At 36.3% G+C, this 18,751-nt stretch overlaps 3 protein-coding genes across 7 annotated transcripts; 2 read left to right on the forward strand and 1 right to left on the reverse strand.

Moving 5' to 3' along the window:
* Positions 1-12: 12 nt before the first annotated feature.
* LOC113668326 (HAUS augmin-like complex subunit 1) lies at positions 13-5,657 on the forward strand. Of its 2 annotated transcripts, none has more exons than XR_003445987.2 (9): positions 13-130; positions 276-450; positions 804-936; positions 1,523-1,657; positions 2,288-2,411; positions 3,287-3,462; positions 3,900-3,971; positions 4,343-4,390; positions 4,854-5,657. XR_003445987.2 is itself a non-coding variant. In XM_027184215.2 (9 exons), exons 1-9 carry the CDS (start codon positions 86-88, stop codon positions 4,902-4,904), a joined length of 849 nt encoding a protein of 282 aa, XP_027040016.2. In that variant the 5' UTR covers positions 13-85; the 3' UTR covers positions 4,905-5,657. The 2 variants fall into 2 exon arrangements, 1 of the variants encoding a protein (XP_027040016.2); XM_027184215.2 differs by having other exon boundaries at positions 3,287-3,352.
* Positions 5,231-8,873, reverse strand: LOC113668302 (uncharacterized). 3 transcript variants are annotated; one of them, XM_027184192.2, is made up of 2 exons: positions 8,483-8,873; positions 5,231-7,912 (listed from the first exon to the last, which is right to left on the reverse strand). In XM_027184192.2, the coding sequence occupies exon 2, from the start codon at positions 7,859-7,861 to the stop codon at positions 6,326-6,328; it is 1,536 nt and encodes a 511-aa protein (XP_027039993.2). In that variant the 5' UTR covers positions 7,862-7,912; positions 8,483-8,873; the 3' UTR covers positions 5,231-6,325. The 3 variants fall into 3 exon arrangements, with proteins under 3 accessions (XP_027039993.2, XP_027040008.2, XP_027040000.2); XM_027184207.2 differs by having other exon boundaries at positions 8,617-8,867; XM_027184199.2 differs by having other exon boundaries at positions 5,231-8,148; positions 8,617-8,751.
* LOC113668293 (uncharacterized) lies at positions 8,864-17,974 on the forward strand. Of its 2 annotated transcripts, XM_027184180.2 has the most exons (12): positions 8,864-9,796; positions 10,783-10,842; positions 11,363-11,415; positions 11,982-12,126; positions 13,265-13,902; positions 14,162-14,269; positions 14,725-14,806; positions 15,270-15,381; positions 15,812-15,950; positions 16,354-16,465; positions 17,073-17,179; positions 17,288-17,974. In XM_027184180.2, the coding sequence occupies exons 1-12, from the start codon at positions 8,930-8,932 to the stop codon at positions 17,388-17,390; spliced, it is 2,526 nt and encodes an 841-aa protein (XP_027039981.2). In that variant the 5' UTR covers positions 8,864-8,929; the 3' UTR covers positions 17,391-17,974. The 2 variants fall into 2 exon arrangements, with proteins under 2 accessions (XP_027039981.2, XP_089058832.1); XM_089202706.1 differs by lacking the exon at positions 17,073-17,179.
* Positions 17,975-18,751: the final 777 nt, after the last annotated feature.

Consider the following 18,751-nt stretch of genomic DNA (forward strand, 5'->3'; position numbering starts at 1 on the left):
GTCAACAGAGGAGAAAAACCGCGAGGGACGGTGATCTACTACTAGTAACCCGCGCCATTTTCAAGAAAACTTATCGGAATAAATAATGGAGGAATTTCAAACGACTGACGGCAGAGGAAAACATAACCAGGTTAGATTTTCTTGGGTGCTCTTATGAAAGGAAATCGGGAGTGAGTTACTGGAATGATGGGCATGTGAGATTGTTCTGTGTTCTGGTCATATCTTTCCACTTCGAAGGATATATCTACAAAGATTGATACGAACTACTTTTCTAGGTTTTTACATGGCTGCAGCAAGTCTTTGGCCAAGATCATATTCCCCAGTTTGAGATAAACAGCTTCACTTTGAATGTACTGGAACGACTTGCGAAAAGAAATCTGAAACAGAATAAGCATGCTGAACTTGTCACAAAGGACCATACTCAGAAGACGGTGGAATATTCTGCTGAAGGTGCTCTACGCTTAATCTTTATTGGACACATTTTTTTGCATACACATTATGATAAAGTCTTCCTATTCTTTCGGTTTACCTCTATTTTTTACTTGTAACTATAAAGGTAGGTCTGTATGTCCAGGTATTTCTAGATATAAAAGCTTAAACATTCGAGTCTCATGTAGGTCTACGTAATTTTGGTGATTGGTTCAGTTCAAGAACTTTCAAAACAGTGCTTATACCCACCTAGCGTAAAATTTTCTTGCATCATACGAATTTCTATGCTTTAACTTTCCATGTTATCGTGAAAATGATTAATTCAGGACCACTGAAACACATAAGGATGGATAATTTGTTTTGTCTGTAATCAGTTGAAAGACTCAGCAGGATAACAGAACAAGTGGGTTTACCAGTATCCTGCATGTCACAGTCAGGACGCATGAGTTTAAAAACCCTAGCATCTATGTCCTTGTTGCTTGGGACCAAAGACTGCTCCACTTCAAGGTAGGCAGATTTGGTGAATTATTGAATGCAAAACAGTTAAGACAGTTGTTTTCCCTAAAAAATATTGAAGGAGTGGTATCCTTATTGTTATTTTGGTGCTGAGACAAATCCGTTGCACTTTCTGAAGTGGACTGAAGAGAAGTGAGGGGATGGTGGTTTCTCATCCTAGTTGTCCCTAAAAGAAAGCCCATGGCTTGCATGCAAAAAAAGAAAACAAAATCCGAATGGTATTTCAAAATAGGTTATTCATTAGTTAATTTATGAACTGTTTTATAAAGTCAGAGAAAAAAATGGGATTTCTGATGTTTGAGTGGCTGTAGTGCAAGCTGTTGGTACTAGACCCCAAGCAAACCTCTCCTGGACTTGTCTCAAATACACCTGCAGGCAGAGAAATGGGTGTCCTGTGGTACTAGTAATAATGCGGGCCTGTTCACAAGCTAAGTTCTTCTAGATGATCATCTGGGGTCAAGTATGCAATTTTCATGCTTACTTGTAAAAAGCAATAAATATCACTGGACATCATCTGTCTGCAGAGAGAAAAATCTCTCTCTAATAATTTTCACAGTGGTTTTTCATTCATTTTTAGTCTTCTGTTGGGCATTGCTGAGCAAAACCAGGCCCTGTCTGCTGTAGTGGATGCTAACACAGAGGAGAAACGACTTCTGTCCAGATTAGTGGTGAAGACAAAGAAAGCACAAGCTGATGCTTCTGATCTACAGAGGTATCAACTGATAAACTCAGATTACCATATTATGCACCAATTATTACATAACCCTTTAATTCCACCAATTATTATGTAACCCTTGTACTCCAAAGATTAAAATGTCAATTCACTGCACTCTACTCCATTCACTGCTTAATTATATTTTTGGCTTTGAGAATTTGGTGTCAAATCAATCAGCATCTCCAAATTTATGGTTTCCTTTCTTCATCTCACCTTTTTGCTCCAGAATTTATGTAATTGTAATATCCATATAACACCAACAACAACAACAACAACAACAACAACAACAACAACAACAACCAAACAGCATGGTTGTAATCTATTCTGGAAATACTGCAAGTCTTAGTAGCTTGCTGGCCTTTCACTGTTGGAGCTTATCATGTTTTCTTTGCATGACATAACCAAAAGTATTGGTAGTCCATGTACATGGGATACCAGTCCTAGGAGCTACCCTCCAGGGTGGAGATAGGTGTTGTGAAGGTAAAATGTCAAACTAAAAAACATGGTGCAATGACCCAGCCAGAGCTTTGCCACCTTATCTCCCATATTGGAAAAAAGAGGGACTGTTAGGGTAAAGTCTGTAATCAAGCAAAGATATAGTTTACTTCAAGAGTTACATTGTTCCAGGTCTCTTGATGGTCTCCAGGATCAAATAGCATTACAGACTCCTCAGCTGAAGAAAAATGCACAAGAAACTGACTTTGTTAAACTCAAGTGTAAAGAATATGAGAAAAGCAACAGGGAACTTGAGGTACAAGTAAAGCTCAGAACTATATATTTCTGTAATTCTCAATAATAATAAAAACGTCAATTTATTAGTTGAATAATAAGATGTTTGTCACCAGGATCACCTTGCTCAAAACTGTCCAGTCTGATTATTGAAAATGAGCCATGATTCCATAATAAGTGTCTTTGTCATCTCTGCTTGCATTGTCCTTAAGCAGGGATTGGCACAACTGAATTAAAATAGAATCATTTACCATTTCCAATTATTCTCAAATTGTTCTATTGGTGAGTGATGCATTTAACTTTAACAACACAGTACTGTGTAATGATTTCGTAATTTTTGGTTCACAGCATACCTAAATGTTACTGGTCAATGAACTAGGTTATTTCTTGCCCAGAGATTCTTTAGTTGTAAATTGGACATGATATTATATTCCTGGATTATGCTGACTGCACTTCAATGAATCCACCAACCACCTAACTGGTTAAAATAACCTTTCATAAAAAGAGCTTTCCATCAAATGATCCAAAGCTGCAGATTTCTCAAAATAGAGAGATAAGTAAATAAGAATGTCTGTATTAAAGATGTTTCACTTGTATTATTACCACAGTTATTTGCATGTAAAAATTAGAATTACAACTCCTTCTTTCTTTAAAACAATTTGTTTTTCTTGGAAATTGGAAGTTTTTTAATAAGATTATGATGAGACTTCATGTTGTACAGTTAAACCTTGTTTGAATATCTTTGCATACAGGTGGCCCCTTCAAATGTAAAAAAGTATCAGATGCAACAGAGCATACAAACCAGTTATGTTGTTGTTTGATTATTTAAGCTTGCTAGGTATAATTCAATTTATACACAATGTATTAAATCTTTTTTTTTATATATATATTTTGTAGGGATATCAAAGCAAAGCACAGTTAGATTCCTCAATCTACCACAATTCCCTTGTTAAGAAGGCAGAGGTATCAACTTAAGCCATCCTATTCACTGTACTTGTGTACTCTACCTGATCAGAGGTCACTCCTTTATATTGATCACTTTGGAAATTTATTGTGAAAGGTTCTGTTAAAAGGTGGAATATCAGTCAGTCCAAATTTTCATACCTATATATTTTTTGATACTGATAATAATGAGTATAGTATCCTTAGTGAAAAATTTAATGGTAAATATAGAATGTGTTAATAAAACCCACTTGCCATCTGAATGAAACTATTCAGCAAAGGTAACAAATAGAAGGGGGAAACTATTTTGGTTTCCCTAAATTTTGATGTACTTAATATGCAACACTAATACAACTGTAAACATCCTTACTCCTTTTGTAATAATTATATCAATTTTTTTAAAATTTAAAACACTGGTCAAATAAGTTAAATTTGGTGATAAATCCTTTGTAAAAAAAAAAGAAACATTATGGATAACATGACTCAAAAATAACTCTGAAAACTTATGATGATGATGACCCAGTAAAGACTGTCATGTAACTTGCAACATCATTCTTTCAATTTTCAGGAAGTGAGACTAATTGAAGAAAAGATGAAACCAATGAAGAGGAAGTTAGAGGGTTACCATAGCCTTCCACCTGTAAGTGGAGTCTTGTTCAACCCTATAAAGCAAACTTTCATGAATTACCTTTGGCTTCTCGATGAGACTTTGGTACTTTTGAATTGTTATTTCAAACTGCACTGTACATCATTCTTTGATTTGAAGATTTTAATAATAAACAGAAGATAAAATGGCTAGTGTAAGAGACAAATTCTACCTTATCATGCTGGAAACACAAAAAATACCTCAGAGCAAAACTGTACAATTGATTTAAGCCATCCTGCACAACCATGCAATATATTCTATATTTTAATGACTACCAAGTTATCTTTCACTATTATGTATTAGCTCATGTAAATGGTTGACTTGTAATTTTAGGAAACCAATTTTTGTGTCATTATTTTTTCAAGGATATTTCTCAAGCTAAGGTGAAAGTTGAAGAAGCAAAAATGCAATTGGTATGTTTTCCCCAATTAAACATTGAGTAGTACACAGTTGTACATTGAAGTTTGTTTCAAACATGTCTCTCCATCACTATATTCAAATTATTGAAGCTCCAGTCATTCATACCATGTTTTCTATTATTTTTCTCTTCTCATGAAACAAGCAGTCCATGTTTCATGGTTTTGGTCACTAGCCAGGATAAGTTGGTCTAGCACAAAACATTGAAATTTTTTTAGAAAGATCTTAAAAATCAAACAGATTTTTTTTCTTGAGGTTACATGATGTGATTTTAAAATTTTTATATTATTCTCATGAGAATTTTACTAGCAAGACTTGATTTTGGCTCATTGCTTGATCCAAGGTGTGTTACCTGACACAGTTTTCTTAGCGATTGTGATAATTGTTCTCATGTAAAAGGCTTTTAGTTTGGCACAATGAATTTTTATTGCTCTGATGGTCATGTTTTGACATTCTTAGGAAATGTTAGAGAAACAACTATCCGTCAGCATAGACACACTTCATTTATGATCACTCTTCATTGTTATCAAATGTAAGACTACCTTGGTCCATTCAACACACAAATGAAAAGGCAAAGGACAAGGATTTGTTGGAACAAAAGCAACTGTGCATATGGCTTTATAGTTAGTGTCTCGCTTGTGCTGTCCAATGTTCCCTGGAGCTTGCCAAGAACAATTTGGCCCAGTGTTGATGCTAAGAAAGCAACCTTTGCAAGATGGTGCCTGAAGGCACAAAAGCATCATTTCAAATTGGCATGAAGCAAGAAACCAGTTGATATAGTTGAACTCATTTATGGTTTGAAGTTATGCTTGAAACACAGGCAAAGTGCAAGACTATATATTTCATAAGTTTAATGGATTCTTTCAGAATAAATATTTATTATTACACACAAATTAGGCAAAGAGGTACATCTTCAATGGACTAAAAATAGCTATATTTTGGAATGAAATGATGCCTGTTACAACAACATGACATCAACAATTGAAATAACATTTTTGATCTTATGCATGTTACAACACTTTGTTGAAATGTCTTCAGGTGAAGTAGTAAACTTTAATTAGGAAACTGTAAAAAGAAAAAAAGTATTCAGATTTTAAAGATAATGTAAACAATAGTAATAATTTGAAGTGATCCTTATCCCAGACATTTTGTGCAGAAAAAGTCAAGTTCCCTATGTTCAAATCTAGTTCAGTTGCTTTGGCTTACAAAATAAACATTCATAGAGACAAAACTGTTCAACAGTTCTGTTCTTGTTAAATTGAACTTTGTGTCATGTTATACATTATTTTAGCAATTTTACGCTTCTTTAAAGTAAGCATTTTAGTTTACTTCCTACCAGCTTCCTACACATCATCTAGCTGAAACAAATATTTTGGAAAGCTTTACAATAAACTTGAAAATGTGATTTAATGTGAAATGAAGTTGATAATAACATCAATTTACCAAGAACAAAATCCTGTGTGATGTGGGCCAAAATGCCAGATAGAGGAAATTTTATGTTTTTAGCAAATTTTTACTGTGTGCTTCAATAAGCCCAAAAAACTCCTTGTCATGCTTAAATAAAGATCATTGAAAATAACAGATTGAAAAATAAAAAAAAACCTAAATTTAATTTGGTTATGGCAAAGGCAATCCCCTGGATAAAAATTTAACTGTTGGATTGCTTCACTGCTCTTTCAACAATTGGGCCCTAACCAACAACATTGGAAAGATTCATGTCCCAGCCATAAAGGCCCATTTAACTTCAAAGTGACTTCATAGTTTGAGAGGCATGCTGTTGGGGTCCTACATTATTCCCGTAGATTGTGATAGGATTAAAATAAAAGGGTGTCAATAATCCCTGAATTGAGCATGTCCATCAGTTTGCACTCTAGGTGACTGGGTTTCTCTTTATATGTGTATAATTTAAAATTTGACTGTTAATCTTGACTTTAAAATACAAATGATTTTGGTTTTTGCTTTGTGCCTGTTGTTTTTTTCTCTTTAGCTGACTTTGACTTCTCGTGTGTTTTTCTTGCTTCGCTTGTCTGCCACTTTTTTAAACATTGTTTCTCATGGATAGAAATTGAAGCTGAACCATATTCACGGCCACAAAGATAACATACAACCAGAGCTGGTTTACTTGGTTTAAAGCTTTCCTGATCTTGTGCCTGATCACCTGTGTCAGAATCAGAATCTAGTGTAGCATGCTCTGGGGATAAGAGATCCCCATAACTTCCACTCCTTTTGGGCAATGGAGTCTTTTTATTGTTATTTTCTTCAGCATGATCAATTTTTATTGTAACAGGCAAGTGAATAGAGTTCCTTTTCTTAGACTGTAACTCTTTCTTCAACTTTTCAGTGGCTTCTATCTTCTTCTGTGCCTCCCATTTCTTCAAACATTGTTTTTCATGGATTGGTAAGGAGTGGGAAGTAAATTGTTTACCACAAATGTAGCAAAGAACCATCTTTGATACTTGAATGTTGCCTCTGGATGGTCTCCTACTGGTACTGGCAATGAGATTCTCACAAGAAGCAGAACGTTGTTTCTCCAGTTTCTGCTGTGGTATTGACATTAAGGAAGTAACTTGTTGATCATCAAGGATAGTAATGTCATGACTTGTAAGAGAAGAAACTGAATTTGCCTTACTGAGCCCATTTTGACGACCACAAGGGCTGCGAGAACGCTTCGGATTGGCTAAACGCCATTTCTTCAGACACTGAGGCTCGTGAATTTTCAAGGACTTAGATCCATATTCACGTCCACAGATGTAACAAACCATTAAATTGGGGTTACTTGAGGAAAAGAATCTTGCTTTTGACAAAGGTGTGCCCTTCACACTGTCAGCATCCTGTGAGTCTGATGATAATGATTCTGGTGAGCCTTCCCTCCTGGGTAAATTAGATGTCAGATGCTTTCCATTAAGAGTAACTGTCCCTGGTCTTGAATGTGAAAAGTCTTTCTTTTGCCCATTGAGTTCAGACACAGTGCCTATCGCCTTACTACTCTTGTCAATGTCGTCGTCGTCTGATGAATTCTGTTCTGTGGAAGAGTGTGACTGAACGTCTAATTTCCCAAGAGGATCCTGCTCAGAAGAGGAATCTGAAGAATCTCTCGGAGAAGATTCGGGCTTTAACAGTGGTGTCGTAGTGGCTAATGATTTTGAGCGCTCTTGAAGTAATTTTTGCCCCTGTTCCCTAATTGTAACAGTACTGAGTCGGGTTTGCGATGCTCTCCTTATTGAGGAACCTCTTATGTCGTCTAAACTCAAACTTTGTTGTCTGTCCATAGTCGGCACGTTAGGTAAGATTCGTCGCCTACGAGACTCGTGTGAAGATTTTCTCATCTGCTGTTGCTTGGCTTCCTCTTTTTCTTTCTGTTTAGTCATTTCCCATCTTTTAGCACACTGTCGTTCGTGGACATTAATGGAGTGTGAACTGAATTCCTTCCCACAAATGTAGCACATCACTGTTTGTGGCTTCGGCATACTCGACTTGACTTCTCCAGTCAATTAATAGCTTCTTTCTCCTGAAAATAACTTTTAAAATGTAAAAAGGTTACCCTTATACCAATATGCAGTCCAGACCGTGAAGTGTTACATTGAACTCGGTGACATCACTCATATAAATATAATTGAGCCTCTCAAATTTCCTGTCGCCGTGTTTGTCTCTCGAAACAATTACAATATGACCGTCATGTAGAGAGGAGTGCAGAATAAACACTTCCCCAAGTTCGTTGCATGGTCTATATGCTTGATAATTTTTGTAATTGAGCCTGTAAATAAAGAAAACGGCGAAAATCTAATAATCACATTAGAAGAAGAATTAAAAGAGCATTTCTCACACCCTTAAAAATTTTGTAAGTAACCTTTAGTTTCGTAATCAAATATTTCTCGACGAGGGTTTACAACAAATATTGAGTCACGAGAGACAAACAGTGTTGCTGAAAGAAAATCCTTGCATGTCCGCTCATATCATAAACACAAAACACAACGTTCGCAGGCAAGGAATTTTAATTTAATAGAAAATGATGATTCAAAACGGCACTTGAACCTCGTCTCTTCTTCAATATAGCGATAAATTTACGTCAATCGAGCCACAAAAAATACCTGTCTTCGGTGCACTTCGAATGTACTCGTTCATAGGACTTTTCCCAAGCCTGTTAGGCTTCAAATGCACGAATTTAAGCTGCAGCTTTCTGTGGCCACGGGTGGTTTACAAGGAGGCAGCTGGATTTTCTCACCTGACTTGAACAGAAGTTCTGACGGAGATGGCAACATATGCGTCACCATAAAATAAGGAGGACGTTCAAATTTTCCCGTTCTTGTATTCGACTAGCGTCACAGTACAATCGCTTGAACACGGAAAATGAAAAAGCTTGGTTTCCTAGGAACAAAAATTCTTTCCTGGCAGGTGTGGTACTACGGCAACGAAGCTAATAATTTTCTTCATTCAGTTCATAAAGACCGCTCGACTGTAAACAAAATATGTACCGGAAGTGAGGTTAGACGACAAGAATCATTAGGTTCCAAGCCTCAGCTTCCGGTGCGTTCAAAATGGCGGATGCAGCAACCACGACAGCGATCACAAAGACTTGTAAATTTTTCCAGAGGAAAAAAGAGTGCAAGTTTGGAAATGAGTGCCAATTCCTACATCCTGAAAAACCATTAAACTTACCAGGAGTTAATTTAACCGAGGTTAAAAAGCTTCATGATGTTCCAAAGCTTCTGGATCCATCCAATCAGGAGAAAAACTCAGGTTTGCAATCCTGTAGGTTCTTTAAGAGTAAGAGAGGATGCGCGTTTGGAAATAAATGCCGCTTTTTACATTTGGATTTAAAGGTATCCACTGAATCCGAGAAAATTGAGAAGGTTTCTGAACCCGATATAACTGATCAGGGTGAAGAGAAGGTTACAGATCAGCATAAAGAGTCCACAGCACAAAGAGTTGTTTGTAAATTCTTTCCAAAAGAGAAGGGATGCTTAAGAGGTAACATGTGCCCCTTTGCACATGTGACTACTTCTATTGACAAGACCAATAGGAAGCCTCTAGCTGGAAAAGTCTCTAGAAAGGCAGGCAATCTGTCAAGTAACAAAAAACCTCATTCGGGAAAGGACACACTTAAACCTTTCATGGCTGTCAAACAGATCACTGAACAGCCAGTAGAGTCATATATTGCGCGGCCAGATAATCAAAATGAAGTTATCAAGAATAAGGTCAAAGCTCAAATCCCATTGTTGCCCAATGAAGCTTTCATTGCTGAAGACAAGGGGATGGGTGTTAGTGAACAACCACATGATGAATGTAAGAGACTGAGATCAATTGAGATACAGCAACTTAAAAGACGATTCAAAGACAATTACTCTGAAATCACAGAGAATAGTTGTTACAAGATCAAAGTTAAACCAACAGATCCAGACTGGGTGAGTAAAATAAATCCTGTCTTTCACTTTGAAAATAGAGGTACTGTGCATCAGAAAAAAAAACAATTTGTGTAAAAAAGATGGGTAAAAGTGAAGAACAGTTACTAAAAGATGGGTTAAACAAGCCTATTTTACCATAATAGATAGGTACAAATGGTGCGATTGACAGGTTTCTATTTACTGTTTTTAACTGGAAAAGTTTTGACTCTGTTATAAGTCAATTTTTGGTCTACTAAACACTGTCAGCCGACTGTCAGTCATGTGTTGCTAATGTGTCAGTAACCTGTCGGCTGACAGTTGACCGACAGGTTACCGAGAGCCAAAAATGGGAACCATTGTTCACTATTACTGAAAGATGTGCACTCATGGGAGGTCAAAGTGTAAGGATTTATATGCTGATATGATGTGCTGGTGTCTGCTCACATGAATGTTCAGATAAATGTCAGTATCCAAGCAACTGGGCTCTTACCCCTCCCCTAAGCTGACATTAACCCTAATAACAACTTGTTATCAGTTGACTGTTGTTTGGTTAAGGGAGGGCTAAGTGTGCAGTTGCTCATATACTAACAATGATTTGAGTTTTCTTCCTAATGTTAGTTGTTCATTAGAATAGGGTCTTCTTTAATTCTGTTTGTTGTTTTACAACAGGAATCAAATATCTTAATAAAATCAGATACTTTACTAGAAAAAAATACTAAAACAGTCAGTTTTGTATTTACAGATTCACTCATTTTTCCTAGGAAAAAAAAAAAGGTTTTTAGAACATTATCAGTAGCTAGGTACATAAAGTATCACAAGCCACATGCAACAAAAATTGTGTGCAATAATTATTTTATCCACAAAGGGTTCATTTTAAAGAACCATTCTGCATGGAAAATGAAGCCTGTTAAAATGAGATGATCACTTGATGTGAAGCTAGTATTTGTTACAAGAGCTTAAAGAAATTGTTCTTGTAAAGTGGCAATTTTCTGTGTTTTACTTTACAGGCTTTTAAGATTGAGGCAGTATACCTTGATGTATCCTTCCCGGAGGATTATCCTCTGCATGTGAGTTCAGCATACTAGGATAAAAGTTGGGGCTGCTGGCTGGTGAAGTTGATTTCACTGTTTGGGGAATTGTTTTGATTTCAGGCCATTATTATGTTATTGTGTGCAGTGTACTAAGGAGACTTAACAGTACTTTGTGGCCCCTAAAAATGTTTTGTGATAAATTTAAACCTGTCCTACGATTTGAGGTGTTGAACCAGACAGAGATATCAGGAACTGATCATTGTTTTAGAATTAGGAGGCAGTTTTTGCAAGCATAAGATGAAGTAAGAAAAAAATATAACAGTGAGAATGTATCAGAGCATGGACATAAATGTAAGCTAACATCCCAGATAAGGAGTTATAAGGGCATATTATAATTTGAATTCAAACCTTTTTTGAAACTGAACAATTTTTATCAGCCTAGCTTGTAATCCATTCTTAAGCTCTGTGTTCTCATCACTAAATCTCTCTTCAACTAGCACCTCTTACCTAATGATAGTGCATGTTTTTTAATTACTGAGTAATTTTTACTGTTTAGATTTTTGCAGCATCTCTATCCAAGGAACAAGTTCTTTCTGAAGATGTTATCAGGTATGCTAAATATTGTCAATATTCAAATTGTCCTTTTTTTTTCACTGAGAAAGCAATATGTCACCTCTTATACTAATTAATGATCTTAATTCGAATGGGGTGATGTTATTAGGCTGTGCCTTGTGGTTTTTCATTATTTTATTAACATTTGTGGCATCACTTCTTTGATAAGGAAGAGTTTTGTGAGAGTCTTGCAAAAGAAACTTTTCAAGTGATTTTGTGGATGGACATAAATGAAGTTAACACTATTAACCCTTTACACCTTAATATCAGTATGCATATTCTCCATACTGTTCTCAATACATTTCCTAAGAGCTGACAAGTAGAATTTGTTCAACAATCAATAACTTTTTTAGTTGATAGTCATTTCCTCTATTCTTGTGACTTAACTGTTTGATTCAGAGGTGTGAATACAAGGGGAAGTTAGATGTTAGTCACTCATAGGGGTCAGTAGTGCAGTATTGCTCTCCCCTTTTTACTAGCGATAACTTACTTTTGGAACATTGTGCTTAACAGTATGTTTTGTGCACAAGGCACTTCTAACTTAAGGTGCCTGTTTTTGCAAGGTTTGTAACTTTAAAAATTCAACAATGGGCTATGAAGCAAGAGCAAGCAAGTATTGATCAAGGACTTTTAAAGCTATACTTTAGACCATTTCTGCGCTGGTTTGACAGGAACCTGGAATCTTTCATTGTGGATGCAGGAAGACAGGTATACCTCAGTTATAGTGAGATAATTAAAATCTAGTTTGCATGTCCTTCACATTAATTTTCTGGAAAGAAAGAAGCTGGCAGATTGTTTAATTTATTGTTCATTTGTAACAGCTTCTAGAAATTTAATTAATGCATTTACCTTATTCAGCTGTTAAAAGCGTAAAAGTGCACTGCACAATCCTGAAAGGTATTGTGGATAGTTTTTAGGTCACAGCTTCATAACTGCAGAATTTTTTGGGAAATCTGAGAAAAGGTCACTGTAAGGACAAGGTATTACAGGTTTGATGAATTTATTTATTAATTTGATTTATTAAAATTCATTAAATGCCAGATACCCAGATGACCTTTCAAGATTGCCATGTGCACTTTTGTCCTTTTTTCCAACAACCCCTCTGGAAACAGTTGTAAATAGACATTAAAAAAAGTCTTCTTGGAAAAAAGAAAAAGGAAGCTTACTTTTCTCCAGCATTGGCAATGAGCTTTAAATGCCTCAGACATCCAAGAGCATTCTCACAAGAGTGAACCAGGCAATATTTTGCAGACATATGGCATTGTGAGAGCAACACTTCGAATTGACCCATATGTAACTTTGCCTCTGCTTCCAGTGACTTTTGATAAAAATAGCTACTCAAGCAAAACACTAGAGCAAATTATGATTGTCTGAGAAGTAATCATATATTAAAGTTGGAACTCTATGTCATGGACAGGATCCATTTCATTTTGGCCGGCTGCTGAGCAAGATTGGCTTGAATTTCAGCTCTTAACATGTAATGAAGTAATGAAAAAAGTGAACTGTTTACATCAGGCAATTTTAGTGTACATTTAGTTTTAACTATATATGGTCCAAAGTGCACCATAAACTTCTTAAATGTTGTTATTCACATACAACATCAAAATGTCTTGGGGAACCCTTATTGAGTTGCTGTTCATGAATCTTTAAAAGTAAAAAGGTACCTTCCTCAATCCAGAAAGCAGAACAAGAGCAAATTAAGATCATACCAAATTACTAAATTAAGCACTTTTCATGATCAGAGATTCATTAATAGTCATGGTCAACTATGAATACCAAAACCAGTAGGTGTTCATTCATTTACACTGATTCTAACCTATGTGATGCTGTTTTTAATTCTCCACAGGTGAAAGGAAGCTTTTCTTCAAGCAGCACAACTGAGTGTGAAGTAGCTGACAATCCTTCTCAAGACAGTCTATCAGCACCTGCATCAACACCAGACTCAGGGATGACATTGGAAAGTGTTCCTGTGCCTGAAGAAAGCTATGGCAATCAGTCAATTAATGGAGATGGAGATCACTTGAACAGAACTAAAAGTCAAGAACCCTCTGAAAATATGAAGAAAACTGATACAGAGCATGGTGATATAAAGCAGGCCTTATTGTGTCACCAAATTGAAGCTAAAAAGTCCATTGGACATGAAGAAGAAAATTGTACTAATAGAACTTGTGACGCTAACATTGGATTTGGAATAATGCTGGAAAGCAAAAGCTTGAAGAAAACTGTTGACATGGACAATAAATGTCTAACTTCAAGCATGGAAGATATTAACCATGGACAAATGACAAACAATGGAACTGATCAAGACAAAGAGACAAGAATTACCAACGAAAAGGCCTCTGCTGTCAGGAGAGGAACAGAAATTCAGTTTAGAGGACTTGATCTAGAAGAGAATGTGAGCACCCTGATTGGAAATAGGATAGTTTTCACTTTAGAATGCAACAGGTGCAGGCAGAGGATTGACCAACAGTTGCATGGATCAGGGTATGTATTAGTCACATTACCTGCTTGTGAACAGACTGAAAGGAGTATTTGATGAATTACGCACACAAAATTTTCTTCTTATTAATTTCTATTTTTGTTTGTTTGTTTGTTTTTTTCACTGGACTGGATGGCATAATGTGCACAGTGCATAGAGGATGGTGTCAAAGTTCTTAGCTTTAATACCTCTAAACTAAAATGTCACAATCTTGCTTAGTACCCCTTGTGGTTAGGACTTCAATTTACTTCCTTCCTATTACAGATCTGTTTGTAAGCAATGTATCAGATGTGCTTCAGTCTTTGCTGTCACCTACAGACCAGCTGTTATTCATCAGTTTTCGTCGATTTTAGGATATTTAGACTTGGATGGGTGAGTTAAGAGATCAATGAAATTGAACTGTGTAATAAAATTATTTTTAATTTCACATTCAAACAGTATACTGCTTCCCCAAAGCAAAACAAAAACTTAAATGCATTGGAATGAAAATCTCTATACTTTCCTGTGGGTCACCATTTTAAACAATGATGGCTGAAATAATAGTCATGAACTTCAAGTTGGCACATACAGGTTTAATGCCACCTGCACTCTTTCTCATTTCATTCATGAATCATTCATTTTTTAGAATCCAAACTTTTTTTAATTTTACCAAGTGCTAGTTCACTTGCTTGCTTATAAATATTGCCTTTTATGCCTTGGACAGAAGTCTCAAGAAATACCTTGAAACAAAACTGGACCCTTTTTTGCTCTCATTTATTTTCTGCCTTCTGTTGTTTTGAGATCTTAAATTTTGTCAATGTTATACATGTCTTGTTTATCACATTCAGCTGTGTTCCATTTGATGTGGTTCTACCAGAGAGTGAATTGAAGATAGGTTGTTTAAACTGTTCTAAAGAAATAACAGTGAAGGTTAGTTTAGTGATACTTGAAACAGCCATCAAATGTTGTCTTGATATGTACTTACTAAAACGTTTGAGATCTTAAATTACTTTTATTAATAGTTACTGTCAGTAGTAATAATGATCTTTGCTGTTATAAGTATTCTAGTTCCCTTAATCATCACTGACCCACATCAATGATTACATTAACTATGTACAGGAATAACTTTCTCATCAGGAAATGAATCATTCACAAAGGTCACCCAACTAAATGCAAGATCCTCACAATAAAGCTGTAATTATGTAAAGAAATTGGAGTGAACAAAGATCACTGATGGCCTGAAATGTTACTATTTAATAGTGATTTGTAAAACTTACAAAAAGACTGTATGCCAATCCTGACTGAACAGCAAGGAAAATCTTGTTGAATAAGAATGTCTCACAAATAGGAAAGGTACTGACAGCAACTTCAAACTTATCATGTGATTATGTAGGGACTGCAGTATGGAGCCAACTGGAGCTGGTGTAGGCATTGCCATTCAAAGCTTGGATTCCGCATGCAGTCAACTCGCTTTCAAGAATTACAGAATGATGCAACCCAAGCAGGTTTCAAAACAGATACTTTCGATAGCATTGTACTCAGTACTCTGCATGCATACTGATTATTCAGGAATTTATACATATACAAATTGAACAGTAGGGCTGATCCAATAAACCTTTCTCTCCAGTAAGCCCTCAACTTAAACAATCCCCCCTTTCTAATAGGCCTGTCTACCAATCAAGCTTCCCCCCCCTCCCCCCATCTGAAAACCATGGAAATAAATTAGCCCTCAGAGGCTCATTAGAGTGTTTTCAGTATCTTTGTCAAAAATTGGCCTCAGGGGTATTTAGACCTATTTACTTGGTGGGTTTAGTTGACTGAACATCATCATTATACCAATTGCTTGCTTCTTGTTTTTTTTACTATCTTTTGACAGTGTTAAGATAGTGAAGAATCATCTGATACTAATGTAAATTTCATAATACCTTTCTTTAGCCTCCCTTAAAAAAGGTAAAGATTCAAATACTTCCTCCAAGCCTAAAAGGCTAGCTCAGAACTCAGGAATCAAGGAGGGTCAGCCATTACCTGGTAATGGAACGTGTAAACACTACAAGAAAAGTTACAGGTGGCTCAGGTAAACTTATGATGTTGATAACTTAGGGTGTTAAAAGATAACTACACTTTAGTACACTAACCCTGAGTACTTGCCTTTTTCAAAATGTTTCCATTGTAGATTGAAGTAAACTGGTTGATTTGGGTAATGCATTAAAACTGTGTCAAACTCATAAAAGAGAAAAACTTATTTCTTGGTAAGGTGTTTCACTGCTGCTGCTGAAGATCTTGATTGCAGTTTTAGAACATGGTCAGTTGTCATTGGCGTTAGACACCAGATAAAATTAAATCTCTTTTAAAAATTTAAATTGATGACCTCCCTAACACTGATAGAATTTTGTATTTACTAAGTGCAGGAGCCTCTTACCAGATCATTCGTTCACTCCTGTATGTGGCTTTAACGAGCATTCTATACTCTTTTCAAGGTTTCCTTGTTGTGGAAAATGTTATCCATGTGACTTATGTCATGAAGAACTAGAAAGTCACGAAATGAAATATGCCACGCGGATGGTTTGTGGCTTTTGCTCCAAAGAACAAGTGAGTTTGTACAGGAAGTGTCTGTGGAATGGATTCTTAACCTGTTTAAAGTGGAGTTAGATCTGATCCATGAAGTTTACCCTGTTCGCTTGCTTTGTTCATTCTCCCGATGTTACAGCTGTCCTTGTTTTTCTTCGTTGGGGAAGGAATTGGCGTAATATCCACCATCAAAGGAAAAGGGGTGCATCCCTTTTTTTTTTTTTTTTTTTTTTTTTTTTCAGCCCTCAAATAATTGAGGTGATCATAGCTTTAGAAGACCAAGCAATGTATTCCAATAGCCTGGATTAAAACAACCCTGAAGACAGCTTGCACGAGCCCGTCACTAGCTGGCACAGGCTTGATATTTTCGTGATCCGGTTCAATCACTGGAGGTTCGACTGACAAAGGGATTATCCCTCGACACCTCAAATTTTGAAATTCACAATTTTTGATAATAATGAGTGGGGTTAGCATTGCAAGTAATGATAATAAAACCAACTTAAAAAGAATTAGGATATCAGCTGCTAATGTGGGAGGATTCCTGCTTTTAAACAAAGACTCCAAGAAACACGGCAACATGTGTTCTTTTGTGTAAACGATTTAAGTGGGTTTTGCTTGATTCTTTCAGCCATATTCCCAGCGTCCTTGTAATGGCTGTAAATCGTCCGTGACCAAGTCACGTTCTACCCATTGGGAAGGGGGCAAAGGATGTCGTGACAAGCTCACTATGAGTAGGTAAGGTGTTTGCGCATGTTCTTGAGGATGTCTTGGGTGTCGAGCAGAAGAGGCGGCGTGCTTGGGGTGTACTTCATGGTCTTTTTTTCCACTTTTTTTTAAATTTAGAAACGATGACCAAAAATACAGTCAGCAGGGGAAAACAACGTCACGAAAGGCGCAGAAGCGGTCCGAAACGAAAGGAAAAGGAAAGGGAAACAAGGCGAAGTGACTCTCCATGAGCCATGTTAGAATATGTTGAAGAAGCGTGGAGGTGTCATTAAGTGAATTTGTTTTCATTTCAACCATCCACACAGAATCTAGACGCTTTGTAAGAGTCGGATGTAATACTTAAGAATACATCCTAAAGTAAAAAGGTTCGGCTTGAAATATGTTTCAAGCTGAGAGAAATATTAATTCAAAAAACCTGTTATTCTGTTCATGGTTTCTCGTGCAATCAATTACTTTTGAATGAATTAGCACATTTTCTTTGAAAAGCCATGCTCTTGGTACAAATGTATAAACATCAGCATGCTTTCTTTCCTGATTTCAAACTGTTCCGAAAAGTAGGAACTACAGCTGTATTTCGTGTACTGATGGTAACTCTGGCCGCTTGATATAGACTCGCTGTTGAAGTAGCCGATTAAAATTATTTATCAGTAATTATTTTATCAAGCATGAGATACTACACTTGTAGTGTATTGGTTACCATTACAACAAGACAAAATTTTTACCAACATTTGTGAAATTATATGACTGCTGAATGACCTAAAAGTACAATAATCAAGTAAGATGATTTTACTTGGTTTAATAACAGATGGTTGATCAGTCGTTGATTAATAATGGTAATTGAACTGAGTAAAGTGCAATTTGGGCTGAAATCATACGTGTGATTTCAAAATCGAACGGGCACGCAGTGCGAGTTCGATGTGAAATCACAAGAATGATTTCAGACCAAAATTGCACGACGCGAGGTTGAAATCGCCCAAATACAGGACTTGGTCAGTTTAAATATTTAATTGATGCAATACTGAGCTGGTCTGAAATTAAATTCATCCATTTTTTGGGGGGAAAAAAGTAAGACTTTTGGAAACAAAAGTTGCCACATGTTACTCTTTGTCTTTCATTTTCCTGCAATTTGATTGGTTACTGTAAACAAGCCTTGAAATCTGATTGGTTGTTTTGTTTTTAGTGTTGCCTTCTCATTGGCTGATGCGAATTAAAGCAAAAATTGGTGCGATTCGTAAATAATTCGCACCAGTAAGAGCCAATCAGATTACAGGGACCATCAGTGATTTCAAAATGGGTGTAGTTAAAGAGAAAATGTAAAAGCAGTTGAAGAGCGGATATCTTCTGATCCTGTATTAACCGTAAAGTACCTAGTCCAAAGGGTGTCCGCTGAAAAAAAGAGTTCATTGTAATTACTTTTCGTTTGTATCTCCTAAATGTTTATCGCAATCGAGAAAGGACGTTAAAAAAAGAGAGAAATTAACAAACAGTTTCCCTTTTGGCTACCATACGAATTTAGAAACTTAATGTAATGCATTCATTCATTCATAAAAGATTCAGGCCTGTACGGGATTTGAACCCATG

The sequence above is a fragment of the Pocillopora damicornis genome, chromosome 4 (assembly GCF_964200805.1).
Source record: "Pocillopora damicornis chromosome 4, jaPocDami1.2, whole genome shotgun sequence".
NCBI classification, from domain to species: Eukaryota; Metazoa; Cnidaria; class Anthozoa; order Scleractinia; family Pocilloporidae; genus Pocillopora; species Pocillopora damicornis.